The sequence below is a fragment of the Geotrypetes seraphini genome, chromosome 12 (genome assembly GCF_902459505.1).
Source record: "Geotrypetes seraphini chromosome 12, aGeoSer1.1, whole genome shotgun sequence".
Classification (NCBI taxonomy): domain Eukaryota; kingdom Metazoa; phylum Chordata; class Amphibia; order Gymnophiona; family Dermophiidae; genus Geotrypetes; species Geotrypetes seraphini.
The window spans coordinates 106419996-106442877 of NC_047095.1; the positions used below are offsets into that span (position 1 = coordinate 106419996).

Here is a 22882-nt window from a genome sequence, read left to right on the forward strand (position 1 = left end):
GCATGCGGCTCTGGAGCCGCAGGTTGCCGACCCCCGGGCTAGGCACATTAAGTTACACCAGCAGCAAAATACTAAAGATAAGTGCTGCTAGCTATTTATCTATTTATTTATTTAAGAAGTATTCAATTAATTAAGCAATAAGTTTAAAAGAATTATGAAAACCCGATGAAAGAAAACTGTACACCTGCTTTGTATCTGTTTCAATGACATTATTGAGCAGTGCAGGACTCTTTCATAAAGGAGAAAGATTTCTCTGTCTTTGACTATCTAAATCAAGTGTTACACAAGTTTGTGAGTCTTTCATAATTACACTGAAAACAGACATGAATGAGAATATAGAATTAACTAGCCTTTATTTGCTGAAATCAACTGTTTCTATGGTCCAGAAAATTAAATGCTTTCTAATTAATAAACTCTATTCAGAAAAGTGTCAAGAGTTCACCTACACTATTTTCAAATCTCTTTGACTGTATGTACAGATCTTTATCACAGGGTCATTTTATACCTCTTTTTCTCATCTGTAACCATTGAAAATTAAATTCACAATTATGTTTTGAATAGAAGCTCAGGCACTTACCTTGATTTTGCACGCCATCTTGGAGAACTTGTAAAGGATAGTGGTTTAATTATATGAAAAATCCTAAAAGTTATGAACTCTCCAATTATGATGTCCCCATCTCTGTGGTACCCTTGATTTAACCACCAATAATTAACAACCAATAATAAGAAAATTGGAACAAGATAACCTCCCATCTTTCAAGATCTAAAATAGCTTATCCTAAAGAACACTTGTTCTTCTTGCTCTGTGGCTGCACTTAATTTTTATGAAGGATAAAATACACATCTTCGCAAACCCACTTTTTATATCTTTCAGTTGTAGGCAGATAGATGTCTGCATGTACATCAAGAACACTGAAGGGACATGTGTCCTTATAGAGCTCTGCTACTCCAGGGTTTAATCTCAAGGGATATATTTTTCTGATCTATATAATATACTGTAATATTTAATATAGGGGTTTAAAATATAATCTTTCAGAAGCCCTTCCTTCATTAAATGAAATATAAATGTGCTTTTTTAATTGAATGCTAGGTGATATGTGTAATAATACTAATCACCAGCATCACTTTTTTGTTCTTTAATAATTTGTGTGATTGAAGTTTACCAGATTTGATCTTACCTTGCAGGACAGAGCAGTTTTTCTACATATAAAATATTGGTTAGATCTATCAGCTATTCTCTGTTATCATAAGTATGGGGTGATCTAACATAGAAACATAGAAAAATAGAACATGATGGCAAAAAAGGGCCATGGCCCATCTAGTCTGCCCACTCTAATGGCCCACCCCCTAACTACCTCCATGAAGAGATCCCACATGCCAATCCCATCTTTTCTTAAAATCTTGCACGCTGCTGGCCTCAATTACCTGTTGTGGTAGATTATTCCAGCGATCAACCACCCTTTCGGTGAAGAAATATTTTCTGGTGTCGCCATGAAATTTCCCACCCTTGATTTTCAACGGATGCCCTCTTATTGCCATGGGTCCTTTAAGGAAAAAGAGATCCTCTTCCACCTACTGACATTCCAATTATTAATGCTGTATTAATGACTTAAATATTGTGACCTCTTTAACTGAAATAGCAAGGTCAACAGTTACAGTCTTTCTCCTTCCCTTTTTTAACCATGGCATTCTGTACTTAGACCATTTTTAACACCGATTGAGCAGCTTTTACAAGCTTCATCCTTCTAAACTCCCTTGTCTAATGCAGTCTCTTGCCTATAATCCTTTCAGTTTCATTCTTTCCATTATAAACAAAAATGTGCCCTTCCCCCTAACCTCATAAATTATTTAGCCCCTACAGTCAACACTGGATTGTGGGCTCAATATCATCTCTGTCCAGATAACTCATCCCTCCACCAATGCACTCTTTCCTCCAAACAACTCTTCCTATGGACTGTTCCAGTACTATCCAGAAGTTCCCAAGGCAGATTTAAAAATATTCAGTAGCACTATTTTGATGGTATCATTAAATATTCATGGATAGTGGTAGAAAGAGAAACTATTCAGATTATCAGTAGAATTGTCTGGAAATTTTCCTTTGTATATCCAGCCTTATGTGTTGAACTCTGTATTTTTTCTACCATTACTTTCATTCTACAAGAGGTCACCTAAAGTTAGGTATCAATTATGCATATAAGTTATAGAATTTAAACCCTTATGCACATGACTGTTACAGTTTTGTAAGATTTGAAAATATATCCCTTAATATGTAATGAAAATGAGGCATTCTAAGGAGAAGAATAATGGGCAGAGCAAGGGTTCATATGTTATATTATCTGTGAAGATGCCAAGATCCAAGCTTTGCAAATTTGACTTTTTTGAGCTTAAGTTGCATTATTTAAACTTTTTCAACTCCTCTGTGTCTGCCCCAATTTTATTACCACCCCTCCCTATTGATATAGTCTGTTAAATCCAAAAACCACCCTGTACTGAGTAGAACACTTCTGAAGAAGTTAAATTAAGGTAGTAACTTCTGTAGGAATGACTAGAATATGAGGAGTAGATGATGCAATGTCACAATGCTGGACTAGTGCAAACCATTTCACTTAATTTTGTTATTTATTATTTTATGAGTATGCCTCAGCCCCACCACTCCTCCGCTGTGCTATCTTGTGACTGCGTGGAGATTTATGTGGCACTTCATCATCGGCTGCTCATATACTTTATATATATAACTGTGAAAATCCTTCATGCATTCTTAAAATGTTATCCTCTATGTAAAGGTGATGCAAATACTTAGCTTGTCAGCCAATGCGCCGCAAAGCAGAGAAATTTATGGGGGACGTTACCAGCGAGGTAATGTGGGCGGAGTCATCAACGCCGCCGCTTTGCGGCGGCGGTCCTTGGGAAGAGCGAGAGGGCCTGTTGAAGGTGGAGAGGACAAACATTAGGAGGGTATAGGTAGAAAGAACAATAACAATTAGTATAACAAGTAAAATTAGTATAATAAGTAGAATAAGCAATAATTTAAGTTCTAAAGATATAATATAGATACCTGAGGTAGTAGTACAAATACAATTCAAATTAAAATGGGTAAATGAAACAAACTTGAAATAAAATGTAATTAAAATTAAATAAAACAATAAAAACAGTCAAGTGGAGGCTTCAGTATCAAGACAGTGAGTCAGCAGGCATAACGATTAACCAAGCAGTGCGGCGTGCGCCGCAAAGCAGAGAAATTTATGGGGGATGTTACCAGCGAGGTAATGTGGGCGGAGTCGTCGAAGCGGCGGCGGTCCTTGGGAAGAGCGAGAGGGCCAGCAAGGTAATGTGGGCGGAGGCGGCGGCGGTCCTTGGGAAGAGCGAGAGGGCCTGAGGTAGTAGTACAAATACAATTCAAATTAAAATGGGTAAATGAAACAAACTTGAAATAAAATGTAATTAAAATTAAATAAAACAATAAAAACAGTCAAGTGGAGGCTTCAGTATCAAGACAGTGAGTCAGCAGGCATAACGATTAACCAAGCAGTGCCAAGCAGTGCCAAGCTTTTCGGCTAGAGTTTGGGGATGAAATGGACACCACTTTTATCATGGAAATAAGGCCTGACAGGACAAGCAAAACTGCCCCCTGCCCTCCGTCAGCTGAGAGAGCGATAGCGCCTGGTGTGCAGGCAGAAGTGAGGGACTGGCCACGCTGTGGATCTCATACAGCTTCCCCCATTCACAGGTACACACCGGCTAGGGCAGGAAAGGTGCTCTGCCTGGGTTCCTTCTGCACAGAACTCATGTAGGACTCAAGGTGGCTGAAGCAAATGCTACATGCATCTTAGTGTGACAATCATCCTTCAGTTTGATGTCCGCCAGCTTGTTCTCCGTGACGTTTGTGCTGGCTTTGTCTTCGGCCACCTCTTAGGAATTAATAACGCCACTTCGCAGATAAAATCACCAGCCGTCAATTCTTCCTCTCCTGAACTCCGTAGCGACGTACTCTAACTTCCGTTACAAAACGTCATGCCGTTTCCTTTCCCTCTCAATGGCGCAGTCAAAATCAAAATCAGAACACCAGCACATCTTTGCATCTTTTATAATACTGATCTATCTTTTTTGACATGTAACCCAAATTGTGCATGATATTTCAGATTTTGGTTTATTTTGTTTAATTTTATTATGTATGTAGTATGTTATGGGGCTCATAATTAAAACTTCCTTCCCTCTCTCTAACTTTCATAGCCATCAGAAGTACTAGTGATTAAAGAAGAGCACTGTCTGCAGGCTAAGTGGCTTCAGTCTCTCAGTCTCTTCAGTCCCTGCTGCACCAGAATAGCTGATCTAACTTACTGATGTGGTGTAGCAGGGACTGAAGAGACCATGAGAAACTGAAACCACCTAACCTGCAGGCAGTACTCTGCTTTAATCAAAAGCACTGTCAGTGGCTATGAAAGGTTAGAGAGCTGGAGGGAAGGAGAAGAGAGAGCTAACCATGGTGGGAGAGACCTGACCTGACCAAATTGCACTTGACTGGATCATGGGTGGAGGGAGGGAGGGAGGACAGAGAGATGGGGGGAGCTTGTAGTGGACCATATCAGGCAGTGGGCAGAGGCAGTCACAGGTGAAGGTAAGTGGTAGTGATAGCAAGGCAGCTCTTACTATCCAATCCTCAATTTCCCTCTTTTCATTGCCACCTTTCGGCTTGCCACCTCTTTCCCTCATCCCTTCCAGTATCTCACTAATTCTTTCCTCTACCACCAATCCAGCATGCATCTTTTTCTTTATCCTCTCCTTCCATCCAGAATCTGCCCTCTCTCTCCTCTCCACTTCCATCCAGCATCTGTTCTCCTCCTCACTTCCTTCAAGCATCTACTCCCTTCTCTCACTCCCCTACATCCAGCCAGCATCTGTTCCCCCTTTCTCACCATTCTATTCAGCATCTGTTCTCCTCTCTTTCCTCCCCACTTCCTTCCAGTGTCTATTCCCCTTTCTAACTCCAACCACTTCCATCTAGCATATGCCCCTCCCCCTCTTCCTCCACACAATAAACATGAAGCACGACTTAACCTCTTCCCCTTCTTGGGGCATCTCCTTCCCTTCTCATCTTCCTGGCACTTTTCAAAATCAAAGTTTTCTCTTTGAGGGTCCATGATATGGCAACCATCCTCACTAGTTGCATGTGACATCCCCAAAGCTTCTCCTCTGACATGATCTACCCAGGCAGAAACAGGATGTTACATCAGAGGAAAAGCTTTAGGGCTGCTGCATGCAACTTGTGAGAACATCTGCTGCATCATAGCCTGTATCATGCCTGTCTCCCTCTCTATCCTCCTGCATCCAGATACCACTCACATCTCATGCTGATGCTGATACCCCCCACCAATGCCACAACTACTGATGCTTCTGTAGACTAACAGCAGCAGCGGTGGAGGTAAAAGAAAAAAAAACTTAATGAGTTCTCTTCCTCCTTGTGGTTTCTGGACCTGCCTTTCTCTGATGTCACTTCCAGTTCCAGGGCAGAGACAGCAGCTGTGAAGAGGAAAAAAAGGACTCTGAACAACTTTTCTTTGTTTTATAATTTTGTTTGTTTTTTGTTTATTTATTTGCTACTGTTATTCTATAGAAGCAGCAGTGGCTGTGGCAGAGATGGGGTTGTGTTGACATCAGGTAAAAGGGTGCATCTGGATGCAGTATGGGAGAGAAAGGGGCATACATGCTGGATGGAAGGGGAAGTAGACACAAACTCTGGATGAGGAACCACAAATATTGATAGATAGGCCATGTGGTCTTTATCTGCCTTCATTTTCTATGTTTCTACTACTTACTTATTTAGCATTGCCAGACTTCTGGGCTAAGTGGGACTAAAACCCACAATACCTAATCATTTCCTCCTGTTGTAATAGCTTGTACCATCCATTCCCAACTGATTAAATGGTTCATAGCCTCAGGAAATGCTGCTTCCTGTTTCCAAGCACTATACCTCCCGCTTCAGTAGACTACTGGAACACTGTCCCTTTCTTGCATATCCCCAGATTGTTTCCCCTTGCAACAAAATTGTCAACCCTGGTTTCCACCCCCTATTGGATAGAGCTACAAGCTTACAAACTTAAGGCTTTCCCTGTCTTTTAGCATTAGAGAGCACTTACCCTGAGCCTTTCTGTAGCCCTGGTGTATTGATCTTCTCCTTGGGTGTGTCTTTCCCTCAAACCTGAAACATTCCTTTTAAATTCTTTGTCTTTCATTCCAAAAAATATGATTTAGTAGTAATAAATTATGATATGGATATTATTTTATCAAATAAAAAATATCCCTCCCTTCTTCTCACAGAGAAAAATATTCATCTGGTCTTATATACTGGAGAACTTCTTGATTAGGTGGATTTAAGTCTTGATTCAGCTTAAGCTGTTCCTTAATGACAGTGACCACCAAATCACTAAGTCATTATATAAGAGCCTTCATCTATCTATCTATCCATCTATAATCGGATGTTAAGTTTGATACATTGTAAACTGCTTACAACAGTAAAATGCAGGAGCGGTATATCAAATCTCAAATAAACATACACATATATCCGTGTGTGTATGTACAGTATATATGTATGTTACAGCATACCTCAAATGCATGGACAGATTTCAACCAAACTTAGCATACACATTACTTACTATCTGGAGACAAACACTGTGGGGGTGGGAAGGAGGTGATGTTTAAAAATGATCAAAAATAACAGATTTTAATATCTACCCCATAGTGTTCTCGGGCTCACTGAGATGAATAATCAGCATAACTCTGAAATGCATGCAGAGATTTCAACCAAACTTTGTACACATGTGACTTAGTATCTGGGGGAAGGGGGTGGGAAGGTGTGACATTGAAAACAACAGATATTAGTGTCTAATCCATAAACACTTGGAGAGATTTCAAACAAACTTAGTATACATATGACTTACTATCTGAGAAAAAATACTGTGGGGGGTGGGAAGGGGGTGATATTAGATATTAGTGTCTAATTCATACTTTTCAGGCTTACTGAGATGAATACTGACACTCCCATGTCATTTAAGTCCAAGTTCCAGGTGTAATCACTGAGTACAAGTCTATTGATACTGGAAGAATGGGATAAATAAATACCCGGGCAACACCGGGCGATCAGCTAGTCTACATTAAAGTCTGGATTATTCTCTCTTCAAATCTTTTTTTTTTTTTTTTGCATTTACAGATTATACATACAAATACAAATACCTTCAAATATGTACCAACTGTGTTTGAAGGTGAATGCAATTGCAGAACAACCAAAGACTGATTGTATTAAAAATGAGATTCTTTATTTTTAGTTTATGAAAATAATTTTATTTTGAATATATTTTAAGTCTTTACATATCTTGTTAGGTACCGTATTTTCACGTAGATAACGCGCACCCATGTAAAATGCGCACATGGGTATAGCGCACGGGAAACCAAAATATATGTAAAAAAAATTTTGTATACCGCGCATACCCGTATACCACGCATGGTGCCCCAACTCTCCCGTCGCCGCCCGACTCTCCTTTCGCCCGCCCCGACTCTCCTCTGGCCACCCCGACTCTCCTTTCGCCCGCCCAGACTCTCCTCTCCCCCTTGAAGTTCTGTCTCCACCCTGAAAGCCTGATGCCCCCCACAACGTCTGATTCACCCCCCCCTGCAGGACCGCTCGCACCCCCACCCCGTAGGACCGCTCGCAGGCACCCCCACCCCCACCCCGAAGGACCGCTCGCATGCACCCGCGCCCCCACCCCGAAGGACCGCTCGCACCCCCACCCTGAAGGACCGCTCGCACCCCCACAGCCTCCCGACCCCCCCCCCCATCATGTAGACACTCCTACCGGTGTCCTGCTGCTTCCTCTTGGTGGTCCCGCCCTTTCTCTGTCAGAGAAATTGCTGCTTCCAAGCGTTTACAGAGAAAATTGCTGATTCCCAGCACTTTGTTCACTGTGTTTTGCCTCTCCTTCAGGAACAGACCAGGTCTCCCACCATGTTATTCGCAGTTTCACCATATTCACGATGGTTTTTAATAGAAAACAGCAAATAACATATAAAAAAGTTATTCACGGTTTGTCAGTATTTGCGGTTCTGTTAATCCCCTAACACAGTGAATACGGAGGGAGAAGTATAAATGCTAATTCGTGCATGTTATCCTATGGACACAGTAACGGTTAGCGCACGCCTTGATTTAGTGTGTATTAAATTCATGCTAAAACATTTAGGACCTTTGTAAAAGAGGGCCTAAGGGGTAATGCCTTAATTCCTCTAGAGGTCATCTTATTCATTTTTAAAATAGGTCAAACCCCCCCCCACCACCCAATTTAAATGGTGCCCTGAATGTTTTGTGTTTGATTATCACTACAAACCATCCAAATTCTAAGCCCTCCCTAAGTCCACACACACACACAAAAATGCCTTCAACAACTCCCTTGGAATGTAAATGAACATCCTAGAAATATATGGGTTTTGGAAATAGTGATTTGAACATTTTTAGTGAGAAAAATATTCAAATGCTACTTTATGCAATTTTAAAAATGTTTTTATCTATTGAAAATGACCCCCATAGAGATATAGATGTGATTCATACTCATAGAAAATTAGAATCATGATGTAGGCAGTATCACTGAAGCACTGTCATGTCAAATCAAACCTGAAGTTCCACTATAGAAACAGAAACAAGACGGCAGATAAAGGCCAAATGGCCCATCTAGTCTGCCCATCCGCAGTAACCATTATCTATTTTTTCTCTCCGAGAAATCCCACGTGCCTTCACAGACTCTGTCACCACCACCTCTTCCAGGAGACTGTTCCACGCATCTACCACCCTTTCTGTAAAAAAATATTTCCTTAGATTACTCTGGAGCCTATCACCTCTTAACTTCATCCTGTGCCCTCAGCTCATGCACATTTCAATTACATAGGTATTTAAACGTCTCTATCATATATCCCCTTTCCTGCCTTTCCTCCAAAGTATACAGATTGAGATTTTTAAGTACGGTATATCCCTATATGCCTTCAGAGGAAGACATACCACATGCCATTTTAGTAGCCTTCATCTGGATCAACTCCATCCTTTTTATATCAACATCACATTAAAATAAAGATATCGGACCAGCTATTCAGCACTATTTAGCCTGCTGGGAATGGCTCAGGGCCAGCAAAATGTATCCCCTATTTTACTAAGGTGCGCTAACGGATTAGCATGCGCTAATGACTAAAGTGTCCATAGAATAACATGCACACATTAGCGTTTAGCTCGAGCTAAATCGCTTAGCATGTGCTAATCCGTTAGCGTACCTTAGTAAAAAAGGGCCTTAGTTGTCCATGGTATATACAAGGACATGGCAGAAATTCATATAGATCCATGCTGGTTGCTTCAAATGATATTGTGGCCAGTGGAAATATGGAAAAGTATGATGCAATCAGGTAAAATTTTATTCAACGAGAAATCTTTAAGAAATGCGCCTCTAGTCAGTTAACAGGTTAGGTCCTAAGTATGCTATTGACCCCTGCTCTTCAAGGGAAGACCCTTGGACTACAAACACGCATTTTTTTCTTCTTTGGAGCTCTGGGCCGCCTGGAACTGTGGGACCCAAGCAGCTACCCTGTTTTTCCTCCCCTAATGACAACCCTGGTCTTTTCTCATATCCTCTTAAAAATCAGTCACAAAAGCCTAATGTTAAACATGGAAAAAAAACCAACCCAAAATTGTGGTTAGGGAACAAAACACACTGTACAAACAGCATTTCCAATTACTGCAACCATGAAAATTGTTCAAGTGAAAAGATTAAGAGGGACATTTTTAAAAAAAATAATGTCCAAGTCAGAATTGAGGTGTCCCTCTCATAACATCCAAAAAATGGCCATCTCGCAACCATATTCAAATCAAGGGGGTCCTTATACTACAGCACGCTAGTGCACCTTAGCGTACGTTATATGGTATTGTGTGGCAACACGTCCGTAGGATATAATGGACACGTTGCCACGCATTAGCATTTAGCGTGCACTAATGTTTAGTGCACACTAAGATGCACTAGCATGCCTTAGTAAAAGGACCCCCCCCCAAGTGTTTTCTGTTCAAAAATACATGCAAATGTGGTTGTTTGTGGACATTTGTTTATAATAATAATAATAATAATAACTTTATTCTTATATACCGCCAACAATCTTGCGACTTCTAGGCGGTTTACAGTGAGGTGAAACTGTACAGTCGGTGAATTACAGAGTATAACAGTGACCATCTGATATTAACAACATTAATAATAACAACAGTTTATATACTGCCGGACCGGGAAGTTCCGTGCTATTTACAATGAGTTAGAAAAGTTTCATTAATTGATTGGGACATTCATAGTTTAGAGATTAGAGGTTAGAGGTTAACAGTTTGCAAGATCAGATATGGGTGGAATTACGAAGGGGGCTATTGTCCTTGTTCGTTACCTATGTAATTCAAGAACAGGTATGTTTTTAGGTGTCTCCTAAATTCGCTATAGTTGTTTGAGTGTGTGATTAGTTTTCCTAGGTCTTTGCCCCATAAGGCTGCTTGGTACGATAAAAGTTGTTGATGATGTCTCTTATATCTGCATCCTCTAGCCGGTTTAGGGATATGTGAGACTAATTCTATGAAAGATACACGATTTCCTATTGAATTTATAAATAGATTTTTAAGATAGGTTCCTTTTTCCAACCTGAGCATAGGTGTCCAGTCATAAAATCCCTAACCACATACACAATATCCTTGATGAGTGTCATCATACTGATCTCTACACATTTCAGCCAGATTAATGTTTGTCTTTAAAAATCTTTGTCTTTAAAAATAAAAACAACAGCAAACTATATTTAATGTTAAATGTACAGAACTAGAGCAGAAGTCCCTTGAGGGTAATCTGTAAGGAGAAGACACTATAAAGCTACTGGATCCTTAGTGGGAGAATTAAACTCAAAATCAGCAACAGGCTTCTATGACTCTCTCCCCTTCCCGTTACTGTGATATTGGCTTCTTTGGTTATAGTTCTACTTCCAGTGTGAAAATTTGACCACATTTTTATTTTTATTTTAGAGATTTAAAGGTGCATTTGTGTGGGATTATGGACAACCCTGCAGCATCTTCTACCAGGCCAATAAATTAAGTTCAGTCACGGCTAGGTTTTCATTAAACTATTTCACAATTTTGAAGATGAAAGCTCATTCAATGTGGATTTTCTTAATGCCTTTTCATGTCCTATGGAAATTCACAGGCTGTGCACATTATTTAGAGTTTGATGATTTGATACCACCTGGATACCACATGAATGGGGATTTCAAAATTGGGGGAATACTAAGTGTATTATTTTCGTATGCATACCGACTACCATCCTTCACAACTCCCCCTAGGTTGAGTTATAATTCAAAGTAAGTAACACTGTTTAGCAGATTCATATTAGTTTTATGTTGTAAAATTTATTGTTATATTGAATAGTCACAAATATACATAATATTTCCCCTTCAACCTCCCCACATCCCTTAGATTGGAACACCGAATTATATGCATCACACAATTGTCACTCATCCTGCCTCATCCAATAAGATTGCATATAGTGGGAGAAGAGGTGGCCCTTCCATTTTCCTATTGTCAAGAATTATTCTAAATTTAGGTTCCTAAAACTTTGATGGCCAAGAAGTAGGATAAGGGAGGGAAATTAAATTTAAATTAATATGAAATTTCAGGAAAAAGCTGCTGATCAGCTTATTAAGAGGCATTATCTGAATATCATCTCTGAATATCTTTGCAGTGCCCTCTGCATTGTGTCGATGGTACCAGGAGTCCTAAGTTACCAAGATTAGGTATCAGGATAATACATGATGTTACCACTATCAGATAAGTTCCAATCTTGACTGCTTTATCTGGATGTTCAAAATTAATAAGGAGTAGGGATTTTGCGTATTCCAAATAGGGAAAAAAACCTGACTCAACACGACCAGTGTTACAGCATCTAAGTGTTTTCCTCAGGAGTCACAAATGTTGATATACTGTATATTGTTGTTTCATATGATGGTTTATATAATTGTTCACAAATCCCAAACAATGTATTATTAACCTTTAATGATGAAGCCTTTCTAGTGTGCATAGAGGAAGCACACACTATCAAAGGGGGAGCAACTAACAATGATGTGTGAAGGAAGAATATGTATTAATTAGGAAGAGGGGATGTTGGTTGGGCTGAGAACTTTTCCGCAGCCCCTCATAGTGGTACTTGTTTTTTTAACCTGGGGAGACAGAGAGTTAAGTGACTTTTCTAGATTCATGGGGAAGATCATTAGAAATAAAACAAGGATTGTTTGGTTCTCAGGCTGCTGTACTAACCATTTGGCTACTGGTCTACTCCATTCAATGTTCATGTCACTAAATAATTTTTAGTGCTTATTTTACATTATCTGACACTGAATCTCATTACAGTTTTAGGGAAATAAACTACTACAACTTCCTGGCCTTTGTTTTTGCAGTGGAGGAGATTAACAACAGCTCAGAGCTTTTACCAAACATCACTCTAGGGCTTCATCTTTATGACTCTAACAATCATCCACCCGTAGCACTCAGAGTTTTCATGAATATCTTATCAGGAATGGACAAATCAATCATTAATTACAACTGTAAAAGATCTGGCACACTTGCTGCTATCATCGAAGTTGTTTCTGAGGAGGAATCAAAGCTAATATCCAATATGCTCCGGATATACCACTACCCATACGTAAGACGTCTCCATTTTATTTTCTACTCTTGACTATAATCATTTTCTACATAAATGTGAATTCATATTGCCATCAACAAATACTTAAATGTAATAAACTGCAAAGAGAAAATATGACAATTGAAAGATACATTTTCAGTTGCTCATCAAATTGCAAAGTCGAGTTTTCATAAAGCAAACCATGTTTTTGCTCAGAACATACCTACCTAAATTCTGTTTAAATATTGGTTTCTCTTTTATTTATTTCAAATATTTTTTTTATTATTAGCAATATGAGGGACTGGTGAAAAGTTCTCAGCCCAACCAACAAACTTGGAGCAGTCTCCATTGAGGGTTATACGCTTATAACAAGGATTTTCCACTTTTCTTGTTCCATAATTTTCCTACAGAATGGAAAAAGTAGAAATAACTGGACTAACCCCCTCTTTTACAAAGGCGTGCTAAGCGTCTTAATGCGCGCTAATGAATTTACTAGTATATTCAGCAGACTTTATCATTGCTGAGGCTCGGAGGCGACTTTTTTTTTTTTTCATCCAGCTTGAATTTCCCTAGTGGAAGCGGGGTTTGAACCGGGTCCAGCCTGGGACCCTGGGGACTACAGGGCAAGTGCTCTGACTGTTGAGCCACGACAGGGGTCCCTGTAGAGCTAGTACATTCAGCAGACTTTATCATTGCCGAGGCTCGGAGGCGACTTTTTTTTTTTTTCATCCAACTTGAATTTCCCTAGCGGAGGCGGGGTATTTAGCGCACGCTAAATTGGTTAGCACATGCTAATACGCTTAGCTTGCCTTTGTAAAAGGACCCCTAAGGGCTCCTTTTAACAAGGCGTGCGCTACGGGGGTTAGCGCGTCGGACATTTCATCATGCGCTAACCCCCCGCGGCAAGCCTAAAAACGAACGCCTCGTCAATGGAGGCGGTAGTGACTAGCACAGCATGCGGTTGAACGTGCGGCATTCTGCACGTTAACCGCCTACCGCACCTTGATAAAAGGAGCCCTAAGTGTAAAACCCTCTATGGAGACTGAGAACTTTTCTGCAGCAAGAAAACTAATTCCACTGTTTCACACAATAAGCTTGATGAGAGGAAAAGTGTGCTTATCTCAAATTTCCAACAGCCCACACTTATTTTGTGACAGGCAGGCTGTTGAAAATTTGAGATAAGCACACTTAAATGTTTATTAATTTACTAGAAGTTTTGTCAGTAAATAATAATTGACATACCATTGGAGAAGTTTTTCTGGATCAATGATAGAAACGAGGAATTGTTAAAGTCTTGATTGTGTATTACATGAATCAAGTAGGTGTCTGAGATCCTTTTCCTCTCGTCAAGGCTTATTGTGTTAAATTTGTTTTTTGGTGTCTGAGGTTTTAGTTTATTCCACATAAGAATAACCTACAGGATCAGACCAACGTCTCATCTAGCCTAGTATTCCACCTTCACAGAGGTAAACCCAAGTCACAAGTACCTGACAAAACCCCAAATAGCAGCAGCATTCCATGACACTGATCCAGGGCAAACATTGGCTTCTCGAGCAGAGAAGACTGAGAGGGGATTTAATAGAGACTTTTAAATTAATAAAGGGATTTGATAAAATAGACCAAGAAGAAGCATTACTAACTTTTTCGGAGGTGACACGGACAAGGGCTGAAGAAGTCCGATCATATAACCCCTTCCTACCGACTCCTGCACTGGCTACCAATGGAGGCACGCACGAAGTTCAAGCTGGGATGTCTATGCTTCAAAGTACTATCAGGTCTAGCCCCTAAATACATAACAGACCTCTTCTCATACCCAACCAACAGACATGAGAGAAGATTACACCTGAAATTCATCTCCCCACCAGCCAAAGGATGCAAATATAAGAGATACCATCAACAACTTCTATCCTATCAAGCAGCCTTATGGGGCAAAGACTTAGATAAACTAATTACACACACAAACAACTATGGAGAATTCAGGAAACACCTGAAAACATACCTGTTCACAAAATACCTAGGCAACGAACAAGGACAATAACCCCCCTCGTAATCACTCCCCAAATCTGTTCTTGTAAACTGTTAACCCCAATCACTAACTTCCAACCCTGTGCAAACCGCAAGGTACTTCACGACCCTGCAATACATAACTGTTGTTATTATCATTAATGCTGTTACTATCAGATGTACATTGCAATATTCTTTGCTGTAAACCGCCTAGAAGTCGCAAGATTGTTGGCGGTATATAAGAATAAAGTTATTATTATTATTATTATTAAGAGGTCACAGACTGAAACTGAGTGGCAGCAGGTTCAGGACGAATGTCAGGAAGTTCTTTTTCACACAGCGAGTGCTGGGAATTTGGAATGCTCTCCCGGAGGATGTTGTGACAGAGATTACTGTTCTGGGATTCAAGCGCAAGTTGGATGCACACCTTCTTGCAAATCATATTGAGGGCTACAGTATATCTGGGTCTCCAATTAGGAGTACCTAAATGGGCCGCCGCGTGTGCGGATCACCGGACTGGATGGACCTCGGTCTGATCCGGTGAGGGTTTTTCTTATGTTCTTATGTTCATGTCTGTCTCAACACCATCTAGTACTTTTCAGCAGCCCCTCATAATGTAAAATTGTTACAACAAAGCAAGATACCAATAATACAAATTATCAGTGTAAATATACACAAAACTTGTATACATAGACCCTAATATAAAGCCAAAGATTCAGCAGCCATTATAGAATTAACAATATGAACTGTATAAAACAAAGGAAAAATCATAGCTTGCACAGCAGATTGCAGCAACACTTTGTTGTTTTTCTTTGTAATTTGTGGCTTGCATAGCTTTTTATTTTTTCACACTTCTTTTTGTTGTCTCAGGTCTGGCTCTTATGTTTTTCCCTTGTTTTATACAGTTTATAATGTTTTCATGTAATTATGAGGGTAATTTATAAACAGTCATTTTTAGTATGTGTAAGAATTGTACAACGCTCTCACTTTTCTATGTAGCATTATCTTGAAGGTTGATGAGGCTAAATATAGCATGTATTATCACACAGTGTAATGTTCAGTGCTCACAGTCAAGGTACATGTATGATATTTTCAATGCATTGCATAAGTTGCCATCAACTCAGTTATGGACAAATGACCCGGATTCTTTAAATGACACCTAGATCAAAGGTGGCACTTAGGCCCTTCTAAAACAGGTCTAGTTCCAAACGTATAAGTTCTGTCCAGGATGTCTTGCAAAATGGTTGATTATCGCTGCAAGATGTACATGTCTAACCCACCCTTGAAACTGCCCAAAGCCCACCCATAACACACCTCCACCATGCCCATCTCATGCTCTAAATGAATAGAGGCTGGAACACCTCACTAGACATATAGAAAGCCGGTTTTGATTATTGGCACATGGATGTCCTGGTGATTAGGACATTCAAGTGCTTATTTAGGATGCTTTTTGGATGTCTATGTTTTTTGATTATGGGCCCTAAAGCATTGATAAAGAAGGCTGAAAAAGAATATGAAGACAAACTTGCCAAAGTTGCAAAATCAAGAAGCAAAAGGGACACTTAGGGAGGATAAGGCCATAGTAGATAGACTAAATGAAATCTTTGCTTTGGTCTTTATGGAAGAAGATGCAAGAGATCTACCTGAACAGGAAATATTTTTCAAGGGTGATGATGCGGAAGAACTGAAAGAAATCTCTGTGAATCTGGAAGATATACTGAACCAAATCAACAAGTTTAATAAATCATCTGGACTGGACAATATACATCCCAGGGTACTGAAAGAACTCAAACATGAAATTGCTGATCTGCTATTAGTGATCTGTATTCTATCACTAAAATCGTCTATGGTACCTGAAGATTGGAGGGTGGTTAATGTTACACTGATTTTTTAAAAGGGTTCCAGGGGTGATCCAGGAAATTACAGACTGGTGAGCTTGACTTTACTACCAGGAAAGATAGTTGAAACCATTATAAAAAATAAAATTACAGAACACGTAGGCAAACATGGTTTAACGGAACAGAGTCAACATGGGTTCAACCAAGGGAGGTCTTGCCTCACCAATTTGTTGCATTTCTTTGAAGGTGTGAATAAACACATGGTTAAAGAAGAGCTGGTTGACGTAATGTATCTAGATTTTCAGAAAGTATGTCATCTACCACAAGCCAAGCAAATCTAGGTACTTTTTCTTGATTTGGGCTTAGCAGCACCTAAATTTGGGCTTAGCAGCACTTAGGGTCCTCTAAGTGTCTACAGCATAGGCATTTGCAATGTAATCCAGGGTTTTTCTTACCTATATATATAGGTGCATAGCATTGCCAAACTCAAACCACACCTATACTCCACTCTTAGCCATGATTACATTTCAGTTAGACCTTTCCAGGCATGAAGTGTGTTCATTCTGATACCCCTCAACATCTCTCCTCCCTGCTCTCTCTTTATACACTTCCCAAAGAACTCCATTCCTAAGATAAGCTGCTCTTAGCTGTACCTTTCTCCTTCACTGTCAATGCCAGACTTTGTTCCTTTCATCTATCGGACCTCTATGCCTGGAATAAATTACCTGAGTTTGTTTGTCAAGCCTTTTCCCTTGTTTAAAAGCAGACTGAAACCCTACATTTTTTATGTAGCCTTCAATCCTTAACCCTATTCATCTGCCCTCCAACCCAGGTATTTCATTAACCATTCCCCTTAACTGTCTCCATGAAAGGGGGACAGGGAGAGAGAAAGAAAGACAGAAAGAAAGAAAGGGGAGGGGCAAAGAGAGAGGAAGAAAAAGTTGGACTCATGGAGGGACAGAGAGAGTTGTTGGTTGGGGAATGGAATGAGGTCTGGAGGAGAGGAAGCATGCAGGAGGCAGAAAGAAGGGAAGAAATATTGGATGCACAATCAGTAGGAAGTGCAACCAGAGATCATAAAATCACCAGATAGCAAAGGTAGGAAAAATGATTTTATTTTCAATTTAGTGATCAAAATGTGTCCGTTTTGAGAATTTATATCTGCAGTCTATATTTTGCATTATGGCCCCCTTTTACTAAACCATAATAGTGTTTTTTTAGTGCAGGGAGCCTATGAGCATTGAAAGCAGCGAGGGACATTCAGCGCTGCTCCCTGTGCTAAAAACTGCTATTGCGGTTTAGTAAAAGGGGAAGGGGTATATTTGTCTATTTTTATATAATTGTTACTGAGGTGACATTGCATATTTTAAAGTCATCTGCCTTGACCTCTTTGGAAAAAAAACCCAGATACAAATTATAATTAACATTTTCTCTGCGTACACTGAGCTTTGTGGTTTTTATAAATTTTATTGTTGGGCACCCCTGCTCTACACCCCTAGAACACACCATCAACTTTTTGAAATCACATCCCAAAAGCCCTATCCTTAAAGTAATCGTCCCCAAACACCTAAGAACCTACAAAGGGTTTCTCTAGAGTCTAGCATATGTGGTAGGAACAATCACATCTGCACCTGCCCTGTTAGGTTCCAGGTTCAAAATGGCACCAATTCACCCACCAATTAGCATTTCTTTGAAGTTATAAATTAGCATCTAAATTTTCAGAAAGCTTTCAACAAAGTTCCTCATGACAGACTCCAGAGAAAATTATGAGAGAGTCATAGGATAGGAATCACTGTTCTGTTATGAATTAGGACTTGGTTATTGGGCTATAAAAACAGAAGGTAAGATTAAATTGCCATTTTTCTCAATGGAGGAGGGTGAATAGTAGAGTACTGCAGGGATCTGTAATGGAACTAGTGCCATTTGACATGTTTAGAAATGATATAGAAATTGGAATGGCAAGTGAAGTGATTAAATTTTCAAATGAAACAAAACTATTCAAAATTGCTAGAATGCATTAAGACTGAAAAATATTATAGAAAGACCTTAGGAAATTGGAAGACTGGGCAACCAAGTGGCAGATTAAATTTTAATGTTTAAAAATGCAAAGTGATGCACATTAGGAAGAATAGTCCAAATCATAGTTACCAGATGCTGGGGTTCATCTTAGGGTCAGCATCCATGAAAAAGATCTAGCTGTCATTGTAGACAATATAGTGTGCAGTGGTGGCCAAAAAAAGCAACAGGATGCTAGGAATTATTAGAAAGGGAATGCAAAATAAGACTAAGGGTTCCTTTTATCAAGCAACGCTAGCGGGGTTAGCGCATCGGCCATTTCATCACGCGCTAACCCTCGCGGCCGGCTAAAAAACTAATGCTTGCTCAATGCAAGCGTTAGCGGCTAGCAAAGTAGGCAGTTTAATGCGCAGTATTATGCATGTTAAACCCCTACCACAGCTTGATAAAAGGACCCCTAAGAATATTATAATGATTCTGTATTGCTCCATGATGTGACCTCACCTTGAATACTGCATTCAATTCTGGTTGTTGTATGTCAAATAGATATAGCAGATTTAAAAAAGGTCCAAACAAAAGTGACAAAACACAAACAAACAGAAATTGACCCTTGATACTCCACAGATTCAAAGAGCTCTCAAGCAGGATTGTTCTCAGCCTTTGATCCATGTTCTTTGACTTAGGACTCTTAGGGACCCCTGAGGAAGACAGGGTCATCGAAACATGGAGCGTGTTGGGTCCATAGTTCCAATCTTATGGGTCCTAGACATTTTATTATGTGGATTTTATTACTGTATCTTCAATAAAGCTTGCATCTTGGACATCTTCTCCATAGCATTTTTGTTTCTGGTTGCCCAAAAAGAAGTGAACAAGATGATAATAATAATAAATTTTTATTTAAAACCCGCTATACCTTGACAGTTTAGAGCGGTTCACCTGATGAAAATCTGCCAGAATCAGATGATAAAGAGGGTGGAAAGACTAAAGTGGCTTTATTTGTTAATTTGTAAAGTAATTAATTTCTCTTTTTTTTCAAATTTATATCTGCTATCTTTATATTTTGTACAGTATTGGGGGATATGCACCACTGTTTCTGTGGTGCATTGTATGCAGAGCCTGGCTTCTTTATGGTTCAGTTTTTGTATACATGTTTCTATTCCCCCTCCGCCCTGTACAAAAGGGAGGAAGAAACATAGAAACATGTTGACAGATAAAGGCCAAATGGCCCATCCAGTCTGCCCATCCACAGTGACCATTATCTCTTCCTCTAAGTGATCCCACGTCTTTATTTCATGATTTCTTGAATTCAGACAGTCTCTTGTCTCCACCACCTCCTTTGAGAGACTGTTCCAAACATACACCACCCTAACATAGTAACATAACATAGTAACATAGTAGATGAAGGCATATAAAGACCCATATGGTCCATCTAATCTGCCCAACCTGATTCAATCTAAAAATTTATTGGGTTTCTTCTTCTTCTTCTTCTTAGTTATTTCTGGACAAGAATCTAAAACTCTGCCTAGTACTGTTCTAAGGTTCCAACTACTGAAGTCTCCATCAAAGCTCACTCCAGTCCATCTACACCCTCCCAGTCATTGAAGTCCTCCCCAGCCCATCCTCCACCAAATGGCCATATACAGACACAGACCGTTCAAGTCTGCCCAGTACTGGCCTTAGTTCTTCAATATTTACTATTATTTTCTGATTCTAGATCCTCTGTATTCATCCCATACTTTTTTGAACTCCATCACCATTTTCATCTCCACCACCTCTCTCAGGAGCGCATTCCGTTTCTTAAAAATGTATTTCCATATATTACTCCTGAGCCTATCGCCTCTCAACTTCATCCTATGTCCTCTCATTCCAGAGCTTCCTTTCAAATGAAAGAGACTTGACTCCTGCACATTTACACCACATAGGTATTTAAATGTATCTATCATATTATGTATGTATCACATAAACTTGGTGACAAAAAAATGCTTCTCCACTCTTTAGAAACTGAAAACCATAAAAAAAATATTTCGTCACTCTATCCTTCAGATTACTGGTTCAGTCGCTAATTCTATCCATCCTAGATTATTGTAACATCATCTACTTGGGGATACCTAAAAAAAACGTAAGAAAACTGCGAATAATTCAAAACACGGCCGTCCGCTTAATATTCGGACTAAAGAAAAGTGATCACGTTAGTCCCTTTTACAAAAATCTGCATTGGTTACCAATCGAAGAAAGAATTCTATTCAAGTTCTCCTGCTTTTGCTATAAATTAATCTGGGGAATGGCCCCCAATTACCTCCTACTCACTTTGAATTCTATTCCCCCATTAGATCTACCAGAAACCACAACCTGTTTGCATACCCGAAAATCGCTGGCTGCAGATATCGAACCTTCCTGGACAGAACTTTCAAGTTTCAAGCTGGTAGACAACAATCATGGCTAGGCTATCTCATCGATACCGCTAGGTTGACCTATAGCATCTTCCGGAAAGAACTAAAGACCACTTTGTTTAAGAAATTCTTGTCCTAGCCAGACACTCTTCCGCGAACATAACTTCCACACCTTATCCTGAATTTCTTCCTCACACTAGGTATCCACATTCCCTGTCTGCTAAAATTCCCTCTTCAGAATTATATCCTGATATTCGCTGGTGTCAGACTATTTTCAATTGTAAGATGTAAAATAATTATTTATACATTACTTGTTGGAATATTCATATTTATCTCTATCTCTGTCTTTATATTTTTATCTTTACCTTTCATAAATTGTTTCTTCAGGTACTTTAGTTAGATTGTGAGCCTTTGGAACAGTTAGGGAATTTCCAAGTACCTATCTTATTTATTTTTATCTATTGTATCTTTTAATGCATCATTTTTGTAAACCGCTTAGACACCTCATAGAAACATAGAAACATAGAAACATGACGGCAGAAAAGGGCTATAGCCCATCAAGTCTGCCCACTCTACTGACCCACCCCATTAAGTCTGAGTACTAATGACCTAGTTCCTTAACTCGACCCTCGTAAGGATCCTACTAGGGCATCCCATTTATTCTTAAAGTCAATAACGCTGGTGGCCTTGATCACCTGCTCTGGAAGCTTGTTCCAGTGATCTACAACCCTTTCTGTGAAGAAGTACTTCCTTATGTCACTATCGAATTTCCCTCCTCTGAGTTTGAACGGATGCCCCCTTGTGACCGAGGGTCCCTTGAGAAAGAAGATGTCTTCTTCCACCTCGATACGTCCCGTGATGTATTTAAATGTCTCAATCATGTCCCCCCCTCTCCCTGCGCTCCTCTAGAGTGTAGAGCTGCAATTTGTTTAGTCTTTCTTCGTACGAGAGACCCTTGAGTCTCGAGATCATCCTAGTGGCCATCCGCTGAACCGACTCAACTCTAAGCACGTCTTTACGGTAATGTGGCCTCCAGAATTGCACACAGTACTCCAGATGAGGTCTCACCATGGTTCTGTACAGTGGCATTATGACTTCAGATTTGCGGCTAACGAAGCTTCTGTTGATACATCCCATAAGTTGCCTTGCTTTGGATGAGGCCTTCTCTAATTGTTTGGCGGCCTTCATGTGTGCACTGATGATTACTCCCAAGTCTCTTTCTTCTGAAGTCCTAGCTAGTGTTTCTCCATTTAAGGTGTAAGGTTTGCATGGATTTCTGCTACCGAGATGCATAACCCTACATTTCTTAGCGTTGAAGCCCAGCTGCCATGTCGAGGACCAGTTTTCCAACGTAAGCAGATCCTGCGTCATACTATCCTGCAGATTGCTTTCACTTACTATATTACATAGTTTGGCGTCATCAGCGAATAGAGTTACTTTACCCTGAAGCCCTTGGGTCAAGTCCCTTATGAATATGTTAAAAAGGAGTGGACCCAGGACCGAGCCCTGTGGCACTCTGCTGGTCACCTCCGATGTCTCAGAGAGGGTGCCGTTGACCACCACCCTCTGACGTCTTCCACTCAGCCAATCATTGACCCATGCAATTAGTATCTCACCTAACCCCATCGATTTCATCTTGTTTAATAGTCTACGGTGTGGGACGCTGTCGAAAGCCTTACTGAAATCCAAGTACACTATGTCCAGAGACTCTCCCGAGTCTAGCTTTCCTGTTACCCAATCAAAGAAGCTGATAAGATTGGATTGGCATGACCTACCCCTAGTGAATCCATGTTGACTAGGATCCCTTAGATTCCCCTCATCCAAAATCGTATCTAATTTACATTTAAGTAATGTTTCCATGAGTTTACACACTATTGATGTGAGACTCACTGGTCTGTAATTCACAGCCTCCGCTCTGCAA

At 40.0% G+C, this 22882-nt stretch overlaps 1 protein-coding gene across 1 annotated transcript in view; it reads left to right on the forward strand.

Moving 5' to 3' along the window:
- The first annotated feature begins 9370 nt into the window (after positions 1-9370).
- Positions 9371-22882, forward strand: part of LOC117346248 (vomeronasal type-2 receptor 26-like) — a 41186-nt gene continuing 27674 nt past the window's right edge. Inside the window, exons 1-2 of the mRNA XM_033915649.1 lie at positions 9371-9432; positions 12443-12734. Coding sequence (XP_033771540.1) covers positions 9371-9432; positions 12443-12734 — 354 coding nt within the window. The remainder of the gene's footprint in view (positions 9433-12442; positions 12735-22882) is intronic.